Below are 18397 nucleotides of genomic sequence, written 5' to 3'. Positions count from 1 at the left end.
ATGGAGGGTATAAAGAACTGTCTTCTGTAAAGCAGTGAGTGCATCAGCATGGTGTTTATGTTCAGTCACCATCAGCATCATTGCTATATCCATGGAAACAAGAACAGTAGGGGCAAGAATGAACTCAGGCATCTGTAACAAAGGACTCTGCATTTACATAATACACTGTTCTCTTCACTAAAGAAAACAGAACACCCACAGGCCTGAACCATTTCATGTTTACTTCCTTGTGTTTATCAAAAGGGTTTTTCCTAGTGCTGGAAATTTCATGAAGATGATCTGGAGAGACCTCATCCAGAGACTAATTTTCATTTCACTTACTGGACTTGGAGTTTTAGGGAACATCATCTTATTTGTGAGACATGTGTATACTTTCATGGGTCCTCAGAGAAAAAATGTAGATGTTATGCTCATCCACTTGGCTTTTGTGAACACAATCATTATTCATTGCATAGGGGTCAGAGACATAGCCACAATTTTTTATTACAGAAACTTCCTAGGTGACATTGGTTGTAAAACTATAATTTACCTAGAAAGAGTTGCCCGTGGCCTCTCCATCTGCACCACCTGTCACCTCAGTGTGGTCCAGGCTGTCACCATCAGTCCTAGGACAATCCTTTGCAGAAAGCTCAAACCACAGACTGCATGGCAAGTTCTTCCCTTTCTCCTCCTCTTTTGGATCTTTAATGCCCTGATAAGCTCCAACTTGCTTCACTATATCACAGCATCCAGCAGCACAAACAGGTCTGGAGTCGGGATGTATACCGGGTATTGCTGCATGCTGCCATCCACATACACAGTTAGGTGGCTTTTCCTCTCTCTCATGGCTCTTCGTGATGTTGTTTTCCAGAGTCTCATGGGCTGGAGCAGTGGGTCTATGGCTCTCCATCTGTATAAACATCACGTACGGGTCCTGTACCTTCACAGTTCCAGGTTTGCAAATGATTCCAGGCCAGACATCAGAGCTGCCCATAGTGTTCTCACTCTCATGGTCTGTTTCCTTTTCTTTTACTGGGCAGATTTCATTTTCTCCTTCTACACAGGCTCCACAGTGACACACGATTCCACAATACTCAATATGAAAGCATTTTTAGTACTTAGTTATGCTGGCCTCAGTCCCTTTGTCCTGATCATCAGGGATGTCCATGTTGCTAAGCACTGCCGTGTCCCCTGAGAAATAAGAAATTCCTTTTCACACCCAACTCTTTACCAACTAAAGCTACAGACGCTGGGATGGTTTTGCTCTTCCCTTCTCATGTATCACAACAATAAATTGTTGAGATAATAGATTATATTTTGCTTTGTTTTGTTTTACAATCAACTTGTCCTAGAAAGTTGAAGACTGCTTCAGGCTTCAGGGAGCTGTCGGGATTCTCACGTTCCCACCATCCCACCATGGCGATCATGAAGTTTATTTAGTGTGGTGATACTTTGTTTGTGCAACCCAATAAAGTTTATCTGAGGTTCAGAGAAAAACCCAGCCACTATATTAAACATGGAAGTCAGGCCATGGTAGCACATGCCTTTAATCCTATCATTCAGGAGGCAGGGATCTGTTGGGACCTCTGTGAGTTCAAGGCCACACTGGGAACAGAGCAGGTGTGGTAGCACACACCTTAAATTTCAACACTAGTTAACCATAAAGGTCTGGAGGTCTGTACAGACAGACAGGAATTGACAGAGCTGGGCAGAAAGAGGATGTGATGTAGCTGGCCGGATAGAGCAAATGAGATAGCAGAACAGAAAGGCATATAGGTGTGGGTAGACAGGAAGCAGGTCTCTTTGGAAGCTGAGGTGTCAGTGAGGTGAGGTTGGCTTGTGGCTTTTCCTGTTCCACTGATCTCTCAGATTTTAACCCCTGAATCTGGCTCTGGGTTTTTATTGAATAAGACCGTTTATCAATTCATCTACAATTTAGCCTATTGCAAACTTCATCAGGAAATGCAGGAGAGCATGCAATCCCAGAAAGTAGAATTTTATTTTATTTTTTTGCATGCTCAAGTTTTACTCTTTTTTGGAGAAGGCATGCAGTTAACTTTATTGATGGTATTCAAGAGAGTAGGGCTCCCCAAGTCCCTCCAGCTATTCTGGCATTCTGGGATGGAAACTGTGAGGGGGATGCTCAGTGTCAGGGCAGAGATGGAACAGGGACTGCTCAGCGGCCCAGTGTCTCTCTCTTGCTCTGTCCTTGCTGAGGTGGGCTTCTTACCCCTTGGAGGCCATGTAGGCCTTGAGGTCTACCACCCTGTTGCTGTAGTTGAATTCATTGTTGTACCAGGAAATGAGCTTCACAAAGTTGTCACTGAGAACAATGCCAGGCACAGCATCAAAGGTGGAAGAGTGGGGTCACTGTTTAAGTCACAGAATACTTGGTCCTCAGTGTAGGCCAGGATGCCCTCTAGTGGACCCTCCGATGTCTGCTTCACCTCCTTCTTGATGTCATCATACTTGGCCCCTTTCTCTAGGGGCATGTCAGATCCACAGTGGACACATTGTGGGAAGGAACACGGAAGGCCATGCCTGTGAGCTTCCCGTTCAGCTCTGCGGTGACCTTGCCCACAGCCTTGGCAGCACCGGTGGATGCAGGGATGATGTTCTCTGCAGCTCCACAGCCATCCCAACCCAGCTCCCCATTGGGGGCCATCCACAGTCTTCTGGGTGGCAGTAATGGCATGGACTGTGGTCATGAGTCCTTCCCCAATGTCAAAGTTGTCATGGATGACCTTGGCCAGGGGGGCTAGGCAGTGGATGGTGCAGGAAGCATTGTTGACAATCTTGAGTGAATTGTCACACTTCTCATGGTTCACACCCATCACAAACATGGGGGCATCAGCAGAAGGGGTGGTGATGATGACCCTCTTGGCCCCACACTTCAAGTGGGCCTCAGCCTTCTCCATGGCGGCGAAGACATCAGTAGACTCCACATCATACGCGGCACCAGCCTCTGTTCACACTGACATTCACCATGGTGTCAGCAATGAGAAATAGAGCTAAGCAGTGGTGCCACACACCTTTAATCTCAGTACTTTGGGATTTAATGTAATTAATTAAAGACACGTCTTTAATTCCAGCACTTGAGATCTGATGCCTTTGCTTGGGAAGCACACATGCCTTTAATCCCAGCACTAATAAGGAAGTGATATGACTGGGCAGAGAGAGGTACATAAGGCCCGAGAAGACAGGAACTAGAGCCCTTTTGGGCTGGAGGTTTTTCAGGCTGAGGAGTCCTAGAGGTGAGACGGGGCAGTGGTTTGTTCCTGTGTTTCCTCTGATCTTTCAGCATTTACCCCAATATCTGGCTCCGGATTTTTTATTATAAGACCATTTAGCAATTCGTGTTTCATCGCCATCATAAGACTACTTCAGGGTTCCTAGGCAGGTGGAAAGTGGATTCTTCCCATCTCCCATCCCCACCCCCATCCTTGTCACGTGACCTGTAGCCTCTCATTAGCACTGGGAAAAGCACTATAGACAATGCTTCACTCAGACATCAGGATTTCAATTTTCCCCAAGCCAGAGCAGGAGAGTGAGAGAGGGTGGGTGACCCGTCCGTCTCTGAGGTGAGCGAGCCGGGCAGAGGGAAAGTGACAGTGAGTCAAGTCAGGTCACCACAGCCCAGCAAATCTGATCAACGGTTGTTTGATGTGGCGAAATTCCTGAATATGAGCAGCTAGTGTGGATGCTGTGGAACAATTACAACCAGGATGACCTCAAGGTACCACCACAAGAGTCTCTGGCTGACAGGCCCTCTCACATGATGCCATCCCATGTCTGGAGACCGCACTCAAGGCCAGGGCCTCCCTGGCACACTGATGTGTAAATCCTTTGCTGACCTTGTTTACACTGGAGTCTCCACCTCACTTCCAGTCACTCACTGTGGCCTGTGCCTAACATCCCAGTGTTCATAGGTCTCCCCTCCCCTCCTCCCTGGAATCCCAGACTCCATCTTCCCTGATGCTGCAAAGCTGCACTCTGGTGAGCTGCAGACAAGGGCACTACAGTGCTGAGCTTGCAGAGAGGGTCTGCTTGGTGGGAGCCAGTTGGCACAGCCTTGGCGATTGGCAAGACACCGGGGACCTAGAGAACTGCACAGCCTTGGGCCCAGGAAGTGCAGACATCTCAGTCCTCAAGACACTGCACTGCAGTTGTCCCAGGGAGGCTCCTGTCTCCTCTCAGCAGTGTGGGTGTGGCTCCTGAAGGGATCCAGGGCTGTGAAGGGCCCTTCACCAAAGCTGTCCATCAGCTCACTGCAGTGCCAGCCCAGGATAAATAGAAAGACCCAAACAGTTCTTGTAGGGAGTGGGCTTGAACTCTCTCTGTGTAGCTCAGTATTGTGCTTGGAGGGGAGCCCCGGTGAGAGACCGCTGTGGTGAGACTACTCCACTGGTGAGGCTCACAGGCTCGGGGACCTAGTGAGCACCGGGTCTCAGCTGCTGCTGTGACTTAGCTGTGCCCTGATGTACTCACGTATCAGATCATTAAGTTAATACATGCTTTTAAAAACAGATTGTATTATTTTATATAAAATCTGTCCTGGGCAACCTAAGACCTGCTCAGGAGTGGATAAAGCTGGACAGATTCTTTCCTTTGCCACCTTCCTTTACATCCATGTGTGCAGTGGGTTTATTTTTATTTTTTTATTTTTTGCTAACAACTAAATAGACAATTTGAGGACAGGATACTTAACCTGTCATAGTTTGAAGGAACAGGAAGCTCAGCTTTAATCCTATACGGAATTTTTTCTCAGAGCATCTTTATTTTTATATTGTGAAAATTTAACTTACTTTCATTTTGTTTTACTGTTTTTTTTTTTTCAAGATAAGGTCTGGTTTTCAAGATATTGCTCTGGTTATCCTGGAACGCACTATATAGACCAGACTGGACTCAAACTCACAGACATTTTCCTGCCTCTGCCTCTCCCTCTGTTCTGAGATTAAAGGCATGCAACAGTATAACTAAAATATCTCTCAGACTATCTTAATATTTAATATTTCCAATACATGTGGTCAGCATGGAAATTATATACATACAAATAACATAATCTGAACATCTTATATCTATATAATTAGGAACACACATATACACTCACACATGTACATACACACAAGAATGAAAGAAAAAGGTCCCAGAGGCCATGAATTTGAGAAAGAGTAAGGGGCTGGGTACATGGGAGGGTTGGAGGAAAGAAAGGGAAGGGGGAGATTTTGGGATCATATTTTAATTTGAAAATAAAAACAATTTAACAATAAAATAAGAATAAAAATGTAGTTTTGTTTTGGACACCAACTTGTCATTTGTTTGGGATATATTCAAGGGTTCTTTGACTGAAAATGTCCTTGTGCATTTGGACCCTGACAATATTTGATTTCTTTTGAAGCTGTATCTATGGAAAACACTTCTTGCTTTATATAGAACTATGATCAAGGACATTATCCCCTAAGGAAAGCAAAAACTAAGTGAAAGTGTAGTACTTTGCATGTGGACATCTGTGGAAGAACATTCTTAACTTCTGACAGAAGGAAGGCATGCAGATGATGAGATGTGGATCATGGCTGTGCTACAAAAATTCTAGTAATAGACACTGTGTATAGGTTTGGGTATGAGAATAATAATAGGAGGCCACTGAAGAATTTTCAGTAAAAGCATGGCAGATTATGGCACAGTCTAAAAGGCACCTCTTGGAGCTGTAGCTGGCCACGATTGGTAGGAGAAGGTATTGTAGCAGGAATCTTAAAAGTTCTTAATAATAAAATCAAACCTGAGGCGAGTTATTGGGGTCCATGCTGGTAGATCAGAGAGACAGAAAAAGCCACAGCTATCTCACCTCGCCGGATCCTCAGCTGGTCCTGTTTCCTCAGACTGGAGGCCTCTGAGTCCTCATCCAGAATGGGTCTCAGCTGAATTACTGCTCAAAAGCCTGAAGCTTAACCAGGCCAAATGCTTAACCAGCCAAAAACTTCTAGTTTCTGGTCCTCACGCCTTATATATCTTTCTGCTTTCTACCACCACTCCCTGGGATTAAAGGCTGGCTTTCTGGGATTAAAGGCGAGTGTCACCATACTTGGCTATTTCCAATGTGGCCTTGAACTCACAGAGATCCAGAGGGATTTCTATCTCTGGAATGCTAGGATTAAAGGTGTGAGTGCCACCATTTTCTAGCCTTTGTATCTAGTGGCTGTCTGTTCTCTGACCCCAGATAAATTTATTAGAGTACACAATATTTTGGGGAACACAATACCACCACAAGGTATATTAGAGGAAAGCGTTAGAAAAAAGTACTAATGCTGAATAAGACTGACTGTGCATGATCCAGGTTGGGTGTGAGCAGAGTGATACAGGAGAGCCTTCTGAGAGTGTAAATGTAACAGGGAAGGAGAGCCAACAGAAGGACTACATAGTTCCGAGATGGTATTAGCAAGGCCTGTGAGAGGCCCTGAGTGGAAGGTGCTTTTTAGAGCAACCTTACATCAGGTACTAGCAATTCTGTTTCAGCACTCCCTACGCCTAGTCATCTGGGATGAGCCCAGGGAAAGGTGGGTGATAGACAGAAAAATGTGCCAGTTCAAACTCAAAATCCCTATGCAAGAGCAGGTTCTCTTGAACAGAAAGATTCAAGAGCACAGTATCTTCATGTGGGATGTGATCAAGCAATCTCTGTGCATATTAAAATGTGGAAACATTGGATTTGGATGGTATTAGTTATATAGAGGTAGTATGATTTATCTACATTTTCAATAATTTAAGATAGAACCAATAATGTTTACTAGGGTGTGATGTGTGAGAGATTTTTGACTAGAAATCCTGGGTAAGTGGCTATAATAATTCATTAGATGGAAATGCTTTAGAGGAATGGATTGCATATTTAGATAAAGACATATAGAGTTTCAGATATGATAAATTTTATCTGCATATTAAGCAACTTCTATGGTTTCAGTATGGTTTAAGGGTCTCTCTCAGGTCCAGGGATTGGAAGTGTGGTCTTCATCTATCTGGCAGTGTTGAGGAGGTAGAGTTTAACTTGGAATGGAATTGCCTCATCAGGTGACTCTTCGTAAGCATTTAATGGAGATGTCTAGGTTAAGTCATTCTTTTTTTTTTTTCTCTATAAACTGCTGCCCCTTTTATTCGATTGCCAGTGTCTAATACTATAGATACAGACATATAGTATAATCTTATTTCTCTAAGGCTGAATGCAGCCACCATCAGGGCTACAAGGATGTGAGACGCTGGCCTTACCGATGGCTTGGGATGAGTCCACCATGGGCACTTTGGACACTGGTGTCAACAAGCTGAAAAGCTGCAGGGTCAGGTCTGTGGTGGTGAGAGAGGTGAAGCCCTTCAGGAGCAGCTGCTGTAAGCCCGAGAATTCAGCCCACTGGAGCTGCCCTTGGAGTTTCTCCAGCTTTTCTCGGTTCTCAGCTTTATCCTGCAGCATATGGGCCAGCAGTCGGTTCAAGAGCCTCAAGGCCATGAGGTATTCAAACTCAAAGTCGGACTCCATCAGGGCCACCGTGACCCAGAAGATGGTGGCCAGCAGGTTGGTGGGATGGTTCACGTGGGACGGGTCTGTGAGACTGTCCTTCAGGGAGGAATTGCTTCTGGTTTTTGAGGAAAGACCTTGTTGGGTACAAGCTTGGATTCTGTCCAGCGTGGCGCTTCGAGGCGGGTCGGAGGATCGGCCAACCACACCAAACTTCTTGGGCACCGAGAAGCTCCTTTGGTGCCGGCTCCGCTCTGTAGTTGTGGTATTGCCGCTGGGAGTCCCGGGGTTGACGTTCAGCTGACCAGTGCTCTTCCTGCTCGCCATCAGTTTGCTGCTGGAGTTCAGATCTGGTGACGAAGAACGAGATAACACTGTGAAGTGGCCTTGTTATCGTAGCTCACTGTACCATCGGGGGTCATGGCCATGATCTCTGGAGTGGACGCTCGTAAGTGTCCTGGGCTCATAATACTGGGTTTGGCAACTCCAAAACAGAGAATGAGGTAATTTCTCCACAAGGTAACGTAGTTGTCTCCGCTGCCTGTGGTGCTGGTTTTCTTGTCATTGATTGGGCTGTTTGGGTCCACCAGCGGCATCACGGACTGCAGCCGGGTGAAGGCGTAAGGCCAGGCATAGCTCAGGGCCGTGGGGCAGTGTTTCGGCAAGTTCTCCTGGCGCAGGAAGCTGGAGAGGCAGAGGACCCAGGGGTCTTTGACAGACTGTGCGAAGATCCAGACATGGGAAGGGCTCTTCACGCCGTAATGACTGTTCACCAGGACGGCATTCCATTCCACCAGCCACTGTAGGTCCACGTTGTGGGTAAGTGGTAGTGTTGCCGAATCTGAAACTGCCACATGAATGAAACTTTCAAGAATGGAAGAACTTAGTTGATCCATGACATCAATCATCGGCCTGTCATCGTCCTCAGGCTGACCCAGGGCATGGAAGAGAGCTCGGATCTCCTTGAGTATCAGCACAGACAGTTTGCGCGTGGCCACCTGGAAGCTGCAGAGCAGGACAAGAGCAAAGCCTTCCATAGCGTGGAGGACACTGCAGTGGGGACCACGCTCCGACGGCATCCTGTGGCTGGAGCCGTTGGGAATGAGCTCTGAGTTTCTGATCTTGCTGGCTTGTTCATAGCCTCTTCCTTGCGTTTGGATAACCAGTTTCCACTGGGTGAGCAGCTGCAGGAGCAGCTTGAGGGAGGAATCGAGGAGGGTGTGATGCATGTTGTTGACTTCCCGGAGCAGGAAGTTAGTGAAACCAAAGAGCACGTCTTCCCGCCAGTCGCAGAAGTCAACCAGCAGTCCCTGAAGAGAGTTCTGCGCGATGTGCCGCAGCTCGTCGTCCAGGTGAATGGAGAGCCTGGCCAGCAAGTCAATAAGTTCAAGTTTGGACATCCCATCGGGCAGCAGTCGAGGAATTGCAGCGACGCAGGTCCTGAAGAGATCGATTTTTGGCTTTCTTTCACCCGTGATCATGTCTTCCGGCTCTTTGTTCAGCATCTGGACATTGGTCAGCATCATACATCGTCCCACTCCTTTATCAAGGTGCCTTAGGATGTTGCCTACGGCCTTGCGGACTTGGGAGTAATACAAGGACATTCCTATCATTTTGGCTTCCTCCTCAGTCAGCGTCTTACTCAAATACGTTTTCTTTACTCTCAGGATGTTTCCCGACGGGAGCACAGCTCCTGTGACCGGCATGGGCGGCTCACCATCCTTTTGTTGTAAGCTGTCAGCAATCACCAAGAACGCCCGCAAACCAATGTTCATTCTCTCTGGGTTGAGACTGAAAGAAAGCCTTGGCTGCTTTTCCCACGCAAAGAAAGTCAAAAATGATTTCCTTCATTGCAAAGTCCAGACGCTCCTGGACAATGAACTGGATAATCTTCACAAAGATATTCAGAGGCATATCCCTGGGCACCACGCCGCGGGACCCTTTGGGGAAAAGCGTGGTGGTGATGGTTATGAGTCGGCTCTGAGTTGCAGTGTTGCTTTCACATTTGATTCGAATCATGTAAACCCAGAGTAATCTGTAGAGAGATTCCAAGGCAACTCGAGCCATTTTGGGGTCTTTGTTCTTGAGATTGGACAAGCAGTTGTTGAGGAAAACGTGCCATCTGTTCAGGAACAGCTGCTTCTGACTGACACAGAGAAGACAGGTCACCAGGGGGTATAAGGCCAGGGAATGCTTTTTCCGAGAGGAAAGTTCCAACGTGGTGTCGTAGAGGCTCTCCACGAAGTTCCTGAGGCAGGGGACGTTGACTTCATTTTTCACAGCAGCAGCCACGGGGACGAGGATTTCCACAAAGAGCCCAGCCAAGGCCTGCTTGACATCCTTGTCTTTAACCTCCAGAAAATAATGGGCACATTCCTGCATAAATTGGAGGGATGCCTTGAAGTCCTCCACGGTGTACATCTTAATCCTGAAGAATTTCATCCCCATGATCAAGCTGATGATGCTCTGCACCACATAGGGGCTCTGTTCTTTGTGCCGCTGCTCCTTCAACTCTGCCATGAACTTCTTCTTGACAGCCGGGAACTTGGCTTGGGCCAGTACTCTGATGACCTCTGCATACAGATCCGCCACAATGTGCATATTGACAGTGTTGGGACCCAGGTACTCTTCTTTGTATTTAAAGTGTTTGAAAGCCCGGTTGATAATATCATGTATTAAGCTGTCTATTACAGGATGAAGGGGAATCTGTTTCAAAACTTCTATTAACACTAATGAAAAAATAAAGTCAATGGCGAGGTCCCGTCTTTTCATTAAATAGTCTCGCTGCTGTTCATCACCTTTGGACTTATTGCTCGTTCTCGGTCTGTATTCGTGTGATTCGTCCTCGATGCCGTTTTGCCTCTTGTACCAATCAAACAGCATCCGCAGGATGGAAGGCAGGCAGTACTCAGAGAGGGAGCTCATGGAGCTGATGACCTGGCAGCATGGGACCCCTGGGGGTTCTTTTTTTGAGCTTCGAAGTCTGTAGCTCCAGGGCTGCCAGGCGATGTTCCTAACATGGTCCACGGGCCACAGTTTGTGTCATACGGTTAAAAATGATCTAGTGAATTCCGTGTGGAAGTTGAGATGTAAGCCCAGGTCTGTCTAACTCCACATGGTCTCGTGTTTCTACAACACCTGATCAAACTGGGGGTCTTCTCCACGCTGCAGAGATTTCGTCAGTGGCTTTTCCAGAGGCTCTGCCATAATGATGCGAATCTTCCGCTCTGTCTGAGTGGTGAAGTTGACAAACTCTTGAGGACGTACTCCTGGTTTGCTGTCTGGGTCCACATTGATGGGCAGCATGGTCGGTGGTCCTTTCTCCCTGTGTGTACCCGAAGCAGGTGGAACTGGAGGCTTGATGTAGCCGTTGCCAACGGAAGAAGCTGTTGTGGCTTCAGATGTCATCAGCCAGCTTCTTGCTCCAGCCACCTGCTGCCACGCTGTACCCCTATCACGGGAACTAACCCTTGGGAACCAAAAGCCAAAATAAACCGTTTCCTAAGTTGCTTCTGGCCATGGTGTTTTCTTACAGCGACAGGGTTAAGTCATTCTTATGGGAATGGATTATATGGCAAGACCACACCACACATCTGGTAGCTTCTGTGGTCATTTTTTATTCTGTATCTTAACTACATTGTGAAGCATCCAGGAGTCCCTCACTAGAATGAGAGTGCTATGCTATTTGAACCTTCCAGATACAAGACTTCTAATCCAAGCAGATCATTTCATGAAGTACTTAATCTCAAATATTTTTATAGCAACATAAAATAGATTATTAAATCATCCAAATAGATATTCCAATATGCAGAAATATTTCCCTAGATGAATGCTGGGCAGATTCTTACCTGCTTCCCTCCCACTCTGCCCATCATGTGACTTTGGATCTCTTGCTTACTTGCAAAAAAACCAAAAAAACAAAAACAAAAACTGAAAAAGACCCCATTGCCAGGAATCTAGAACTACAATAAAAAAAGGAAGAACTAGTGATCATCCACATTTATATCCCCTCAGTGTTGTTCATGTCAGGGAAATACCCCAGCACTTCCGGATTTCCAATGGCTCTACCAGGAGCAATGAGCAGGCGACCAACAGGGAAAGAGGTGTCAGGATGTCACTGTCCTGGCAGGATGGCAGTTATTCTAAAAGGAAACGTGTCCCTTCCTTTGCACTCTGAGAATATTGATATTATAAACCCAAGGAATGACCATTTGCCTAGAGTCATTCCTACCCTTAGGAAGGAGAAAGGTTGAAGCCCAGGCACTGTCAGAGGAGAAACTTGCCCCCTAGGGAGGCTTCCCACAGTTCTGAGGACACAGGCACCTTTCCTGCATTTCTTTCTTTGTTATAAAATTGTATCACTGCTACAGAGAAGGGCAGAGAAAGGAAGAGTCTTTCTCTCCTGGGTTCAGCCAAACCATAAATAAAGCCACCTGTTTTGACAGTTGGTTTCCTGATTTCCTTGAAGAAGAGCAGTTGCATTGTGGTGGGGTTTTTTTGTTTTTTGTTTTTTTTCTTTACATTTCTATTTTTTATGGGTGCATGCATGTTTGTGAGTCCACAGGCACACCTGTGTGTGAGGTGATGCACATGCACATTTGTACATAACTTGCATGCATGAGACTGAGGTTGGTGTCAGGAATCATTCTCCATCTACTCTGCTGAGTCAGGATCTTACAGTGAAACACAGAGCACAGCAATGGCTAACCTATTGACCCAGTTCCTCTAGGGATAGCCTGTCCCTGGCTTTGGAGGCTGGAATTACAGGCAAGCTGCCACCCCACCATGCATTTGAGTGAGTTAGCACTAACAGTGGGAATAAAGTACTTTAGTCGCAGAGCAATCTCCCCAGTGAGGTTTATTAACCTTAGTCGCCACCCTGTTACAATGGAGTATTGTAAGCTTGCTGTACAAAACGGAGGTTACCAGTCACTCCCAGCATGCCCTCTGCCTGTGGTGGCTGGTTTTCTCTATGGAATTCTGGATGGAAGCCACATGAAGGCCAGCTTTTTGAGATTTTCTCGTCTTTTATTAAATAAACTAGTCAGAGCGCTACAAGCTTTAAATTGTTTTCTTTTTGTTTCAAAGACAAAGAAGATATTTAGAACTTCTCCAAAAACAATCACAAAAATAACAGAGGGAAGTGCTCCTTGTTATTCCAGAAATTTATTTTAAAATTTTGTTTATTATTATTTTATTTTTACATTTCAAGTATTTTAAAATTCAAACATATTTTTAGTACATGCTTCTCAAAGTCCAAGTCCTCCCAGATCTTCCCCTCCTTCCTACCCACAAAACTTCAAGCTCTTTCTCAAAAACAAAAACTCAATACAATAATAAAATCCTCCCAAAACAAGAAAACAAAATAAAAAATACATTTCCCAAAAGAAAAAGCCATTGAACTGTAACCAAATAAAAGTACACACACAAAAATAAAAACAAAACAAAAACAAAAATCCCATGTAGTCCATTATTATGCTGGTCAATTACTCCTGCATGTGAGGTCCTCAAGTAGTTGATATACCAAGTGTCACTCTATTAGAGAAAACTGATTTTCCCTCTCCCAGCAAGTATAAGTGACAGTTCGGTCACTAATCTTTACCCCAGTGGCTATGTGTCCATTCATTCATTCATTTTTAGAAAATATATAATAAGATAAAACAAGACCTATCACATGGAAGTTAGAAAAGACAAACCAACAGAAGGAAAAGAACCTAACAGAAGGCACAGGATCAGAGACTCACTCATTCACACACTCGGAAATCCCACAAAAACTAGAAGCACACAGAAGATCTAGTGCAGACCCGTGCAGGCCCTGTGCATGCTGCTCAAGTCTCTCTGAGTTCTTAGGAGCTTTGCTCATGTTGATCTAGAGGGATCTAGCATGAATCTTAAAGGGTCTTATTAATAAAAACAAACCTGGAGCCAGGTATTGGGATGAATGCCAGAAGATCAGAGAAGCAGAACAAGCCACAGCTACCTCACCTCGCTAGTTCCTCTGCTGATCTTGTTTCCTCAGACTGGAAACCTCTGAGTCCTCATCTGAATGGATCTCAGCTGAACTGCTGCTCCAAAGCCTGAAGCTTATCCAGCAAAAGCTTCTAGTTCCTGGTCTTCAAGCCTTATATACCTTTCTGCTTTCTGCCATCACTCCCTGGGGTTAAAGGCCTGTGTCACCATGCTTGGCTGTATCCTTGAACACACAGAGATCCAGGTAGATCTCTGCCTCTGGAATGCTAGGATTAAAGGTGTGAGTGCCACCATTTTCTGGCCTCTGTATCTAGTGGCTGTTCTGTTCTCTGACTCCAGGTAAGTTTATTTGGGCACACAATATTTTGGGGAACACAATACCACCACAAGAGGGCCTTATTTTCTTGGTGTCTTTCATCTCTTCTGGCTCTAATGCTCTTGACACATCCTCTTCTGTGGGGTTCGCTGAGCTCTGAGGGGAGGGATTGAGGGATTTGATGGAGACATCCCATTTGGGGCTGTGTGTTCAAAGGTCTCTCACTCTTCTGGATACTGTCTGACTGTGGGTCTCTGTGTTTGATCCCATCTGCGGCAGGAGGAAGCTTCTCTGCTGATAGCTCAACAAGACACTGACCTATGAGTGCTGCATAATATTTAGGAGTCATTATATCAATACATTTCCCCCTTTTTTAGATGAGTAATATTTGGTTTTACCCTTGGTCCCTGGCTGTTGCTTCTCAGGTTCCTGGTTGGCCAAGCAGTGTCAGGTGTGGGTTTCATCTTGAGGAGTGGGTTACTCCACAATCTTTGTGCCGCCATTGTCCTAGTGTATCTTGCAGGCAGTGCACCATTGCAGATAAGGCTTTGTGCCTGGGTTGGTGTTTATGTTTCTCTTCTGAGAGCATGCAGAGTACCTGCCTGTACCAAAGATGCGGGAACACAAAGTGAAGGCTCTATGTAGGCATTGACTTGACATCTCCAAGCTCAGTGAGTAGTGTGGGTGAAGTGTTAAGCAATGAAGCCTTGATGTCAGTTTGTGGGGAGCAGCCTATAGTCTTGGCAATAGCCTGGATTGTTTTAAGGACTCCAAGGGACCCTTTGGCCAACAACCCTTATTTTTCTATTTCCATCCACCATGACATATGTAATGTACAACTTAGCTTAACTGTTCCTGGGTTCCACATTCAATAGAGAGGATACAAAAGGTGTCATTTTATTTACAGAGGAAGCGTTTTTGGCCTCTAGAATGTCAGCAGCCCCTATATGTATGGAGACACCATCATGCAGGGCACAGAGTAAGAGTCATGACCTTGAACTCATCTCCTATGTCAACCCAATGATGCTTTCTCTTCAAGAACAAAATGATGATGTCATCACCTCTAATCTTAGCCCTGTATATTTATTTACATCCTTTTCCATCTGGGATAGGTAGGGCCTCCTAGAAACTAGAATGAAATGTAAATGGAAGGCCCACACACAAAAGTTTTATAACTGTTATTGAAGTTTTATAATGAGCAAATACTGCTTTTGGAATAAGGGCAAGAAGGAATCCGTTTAGAATTCTGTATGATATTTAATGTGCAGGAATGAAAGAATCAGCTCCAACTAATCCTGTCACCAGCAATGGGCACAGGTAGAAAAAAGAACTCTAAAGTTGTTCTAGTCCTTGTGTGGGTCTTGCACATGAATCCCCAGGGCTGAGCATCATATATTCTAATTCTGTCTAAGTAGGGATTTAAGAAAGAGAAGCAAGTGACTTAGTCTATGTGTCAGAAGCCGGTCCCCTGCCAGATCATAGCTTGTCTCTTTGGGAAGGTGAAAAACAGTCTGGAGATGTGGGGAGCTCTGTACAATGAAACTTAGCTGTTCATTTTCTCATCTCACATCCTTCCTCTTAAAATCATTAAATCCTAATTAAACTTGGAATAACTTCTGAGGAAAACAGATGTAGTAATTGTGGAGAGAGGGGGAAGCTGTACTTCAGGGACTGGGGCCCTGCAGAGGCCTTCCTTCCCCCTGACACTGTGACAACATGAAACTTGAAGTCTGCACTACCTGATGGCAGCCAAGAGCCCCACAAATCCTGACAGTACAAATAGGACCTGGTAAATGTCACCTTCCCAGAGCTGCTCCGGAGGCTGTCTGCACCACAGAGGTCCAGGTGAGTTCATGGAGGTAAGATCTTCAATCCCCTCAGCTGTGCCAGGGAGAGTTTCACTAAAGCAGAAGTCTCTCCTTTTGCCTAAGCCAGGGAGCAGTTGAGAGGCTCTGTGATCCTCGGGACCTCTGCTTTCCTTCTGGCCCTGAGGAGGTAGGTCCGTGGCTCCAGACAGGGCAAAGGAGACTAGATCCCAGAGACAGAGAAATGGAACAGAATTGCCAAAGCATCGCTATCCTCCTCCGGCTATGGGATCATGACAGAGCTCTGTCTGGGTCTTTGTATAAGGTTTCTTCCTTTTTTTCTTTTTCTTTAAAGGAATCGATAGTATATAGAAGATTTTCCCATGTCTCTCAAACCATGGAGAAAATCAGAATATGCTCCTGTAACATCAGCACACAAGAGACGGAGACAAGGTGATTGTTGTTCAAGGCTAGCCTGGTTCACATAGGGAGACTGTGTCTCAAAAATAACAACACAAAACAAAAACAGAATTTCTTGTTTCAGCCTCCACATTTTCTAGCGTTGTGACTCCAAAAGCATCACTAGCGTTTGTAAGGTTGGTGCTTCTCACTTTTGGTGCATTTCTACTTTTCAAATATTGGCAATTTTTTTTTACAGTTATATTATAACTCCTAATTTGAAGGGTTTTTTTTTCCCCGATATCCATCCTTAGGCTCTTCCGTCTATTGCATAATATTATAATACTTTTATCAGCTACAGTCTAGTGAGCTTGGCAGGTATGGAGAAATACAAACCACTAAGTGTAACAGTTATTGTTACCATCTTGAGAATTCCTGCTATCAAGGATACAGGCTGTGAACTAGCACACCCTGAACAGCTCATCTTAATTTTATCCCAATGTTAAGTAGCAAAGAGAAATAGTCTGTTTTGCTTTTGTTTCCTTGTTTTTAGAAAACCAGGATGGACGGATGTAACCTATGTCATGTTCCTGGGGTTTACTTACAGACTAGGTATCATCCGTATTTGTAAACGCAAGTCCACCCTGTCTATTAAATTAATTTCCTTTTGTATTCGCCAATATAATGTGGAAGATAAGTTGCCTCTACGTCCTCTGACAGTCCATTCCAGTAGAAGGGATCACTTATTAGAACAGAATCTGTTCTGAAATATGATTGAACTTTGGGGTGGAGAGAGAGAAGACCAGAAAAGTAGGAATCTCCAGATATTAAGCATTAAACAATGTGTAATGTTAATAAAGCATTAAACAATTAAAAAATGTTAATATTTTCCATCAGGATTTGGGGTGAATTATTGGAGGGATTTTTACAGATTCCAGCCTCTGAGTAAACACTGCATTTTTATTCTAAATTGTTACTGAATGCTGATGTGCTTGCTATTACTGTCTGGAGCATATTTGGGATGGTATTGTGATTCTAGGATGCACCGATAATACAGGCAATGATTACCCCTCCATCAGGGGAGCAGTTGAAAGGAAGTAACTGATATTTCTAGAGTCATGAGGCAACATAAACCCAAACCTGGGAACACGGCTCAGTTCATGCAGGTCACAGGTGATACCATTAAGACATAGACAGTTGAAACAATCCTGTAAGTTTCACAGGAATAAGGGAACAGAGGTGTTCCAAGTACTCAGAACACACAGACCCATGAAAAATTCAGTTTCCCTCTCATTTTAGAAAAGATGCCCAAAGCTTACCATGAGTCCCTGAAAAATAAGAGTGGAGCAGCTCCTGAACATGAAGAATAATATACTGCTGAGATCGAAAGTTCTGGAATCAACTCAGACTGATGCAGAACAAAGCAGCCTCCCTGATACACAGGTTGGAGAAGAATCAGGAGAAGCAGCTGCAAAGCAAACTGACAAACTGCTGCTCACAAGGCCCCACAGAGGCAAATGCACCTTGAACTCTGAGATGGGGGATCCCTGCTCACACAGTATGCCCCAACCTATGGTACTGTATGTAGAAAATACTGAGGAGTCGTAAGTCATGAACTGCACTCATCTCTCAGTGGCACCTAACACCTCATTAATCCCCTTCTTAGATCCAGCTCATTGTCATCATCCCCTCTTGGAGAGTGGATCCATGCTCCCTCAGATGACCTCAGGTCACTCACTGGAGTCACAAATGCCTTGAAGTCATAAACTGGGGTCACAGCTGTCTGCTACCCCCTCTCCTAGGAAGCACCACAGGGTTCTGCTAGACACCTGCAACCTGGTGGGTACATGAATTTTTCAGCATATCTTTTTGTGACTCAGATTTAACTGTCAGGCCCTATCTTGAAAGGGTACATGATTTGATTTGACATTGAGGACTATTTTAAAAAGTGACTAGTGAACATTAATATGGAGTGAAGGCATAGAGTGGTCAATACAAGAACTTTTAAAATATTAAGATGTGGAAATGCAGGTTATAAAACTTTGAAGCCAAAGGCAAATCTAGAAACTGTTACATTAGTCAGGATGCAGATAAGAAAGGAATATCAAACAAAGGAGGAGACAGTGTGGAGGGTGAGGTACCAAATCTGAGATAAGTTACAGGTGGTGACCCAGCAGGATTCCCAGTGTCTGTGAGGTGATGTGGGGAAGGCACACAGATTCAGTATGAGCCTCAGGTTTGGGAGTCAGGTGGGGAAATATGATGAAATGGAATGAGAAACAGAGAAAGAAATGTTGCTTGGAGAAACTGGAGTTCAATTCAGCTATGCTGAGAGTTAACTAGGAAAATCCAGGTATGAAGACATACAGACAGAAAGACAGACAGAGAGACAGACAGACAGACACACTCCACTTGAACAAGTCAGCT

At 45.0% G+C, this 18397-nt stretch overlaps 2 protein-coding genes and 1 pseudogene across 2 annotated transcripts; 1 reads left to right on the top strand and 2 right to left on the bottom strand.

Annotated features, from left to right (window-relative positions):
* The first annotated feature begins 253 nt into the window (after positions 1–253).
* Positions 254–1174, top strand: LOC102917742 (putative vomeronasal receptor-like protein 4). The gene has a single exon (XM_006997927.4). The coding sequence runs from the start codon at positions 269–271 to the stop codon at positions 1172–1174; it is 906 nt and encodes a 301-aa protein (XP_006997989.3). The 5' UTR covers positions 254–268.
* A 1031-nt stretch (positions 1175–2205) lies between these two features.
* Positions 2206–7807, bottom strand: LOC102908024 (glyceraldehyde-3-phosphate dehydrogenase pseudogene; annotated as a pseudogene).
* Positions 7808–7824: 17 nt separating this feature from the next.
* On the bottom strand, positions 7825–10888 carry LOC143273531 (protein furry homolog). The gene is given in 3 exon segments (XM_076573617.1): positions 7825–9276; positions 9278–10417; positions 10619–10888. Coding segments are annotated over 3 exon segments (2862 nt in total).
* Between the last annotated feature and the right edge of the window lie 7509 nt (positions 10889–18397).

Source organism: Peromyscus maniculatus, chromosome 5 (genome assembly GCF_049852395.1).
Source record: "Peromyscus maniculatus bairdii isolate BWxNUB_F1_BW_parent chromosome 5, HU_Pman_BW_mat_3.1, whole genome shotgun sequence".
NCBI lineage: Eukaryota > Metazoa > Chordata > Mammalia > Rodentia > Cricetidae > Peromyscus > Peromyscus maniculatus.
This window is presented reverse-complemented; position numbering and strand designations above follow the sequence as displayed.

What these genes read in the sequence shown, in the direction of transcription:
- LOC102917742 (XM_006997927.4), top strand. Translation starts at nt 269, where the DNA reads ATGAAGATGATCTGGAGAGACCTCATCCAGAGACTAATTTTCATTTCA.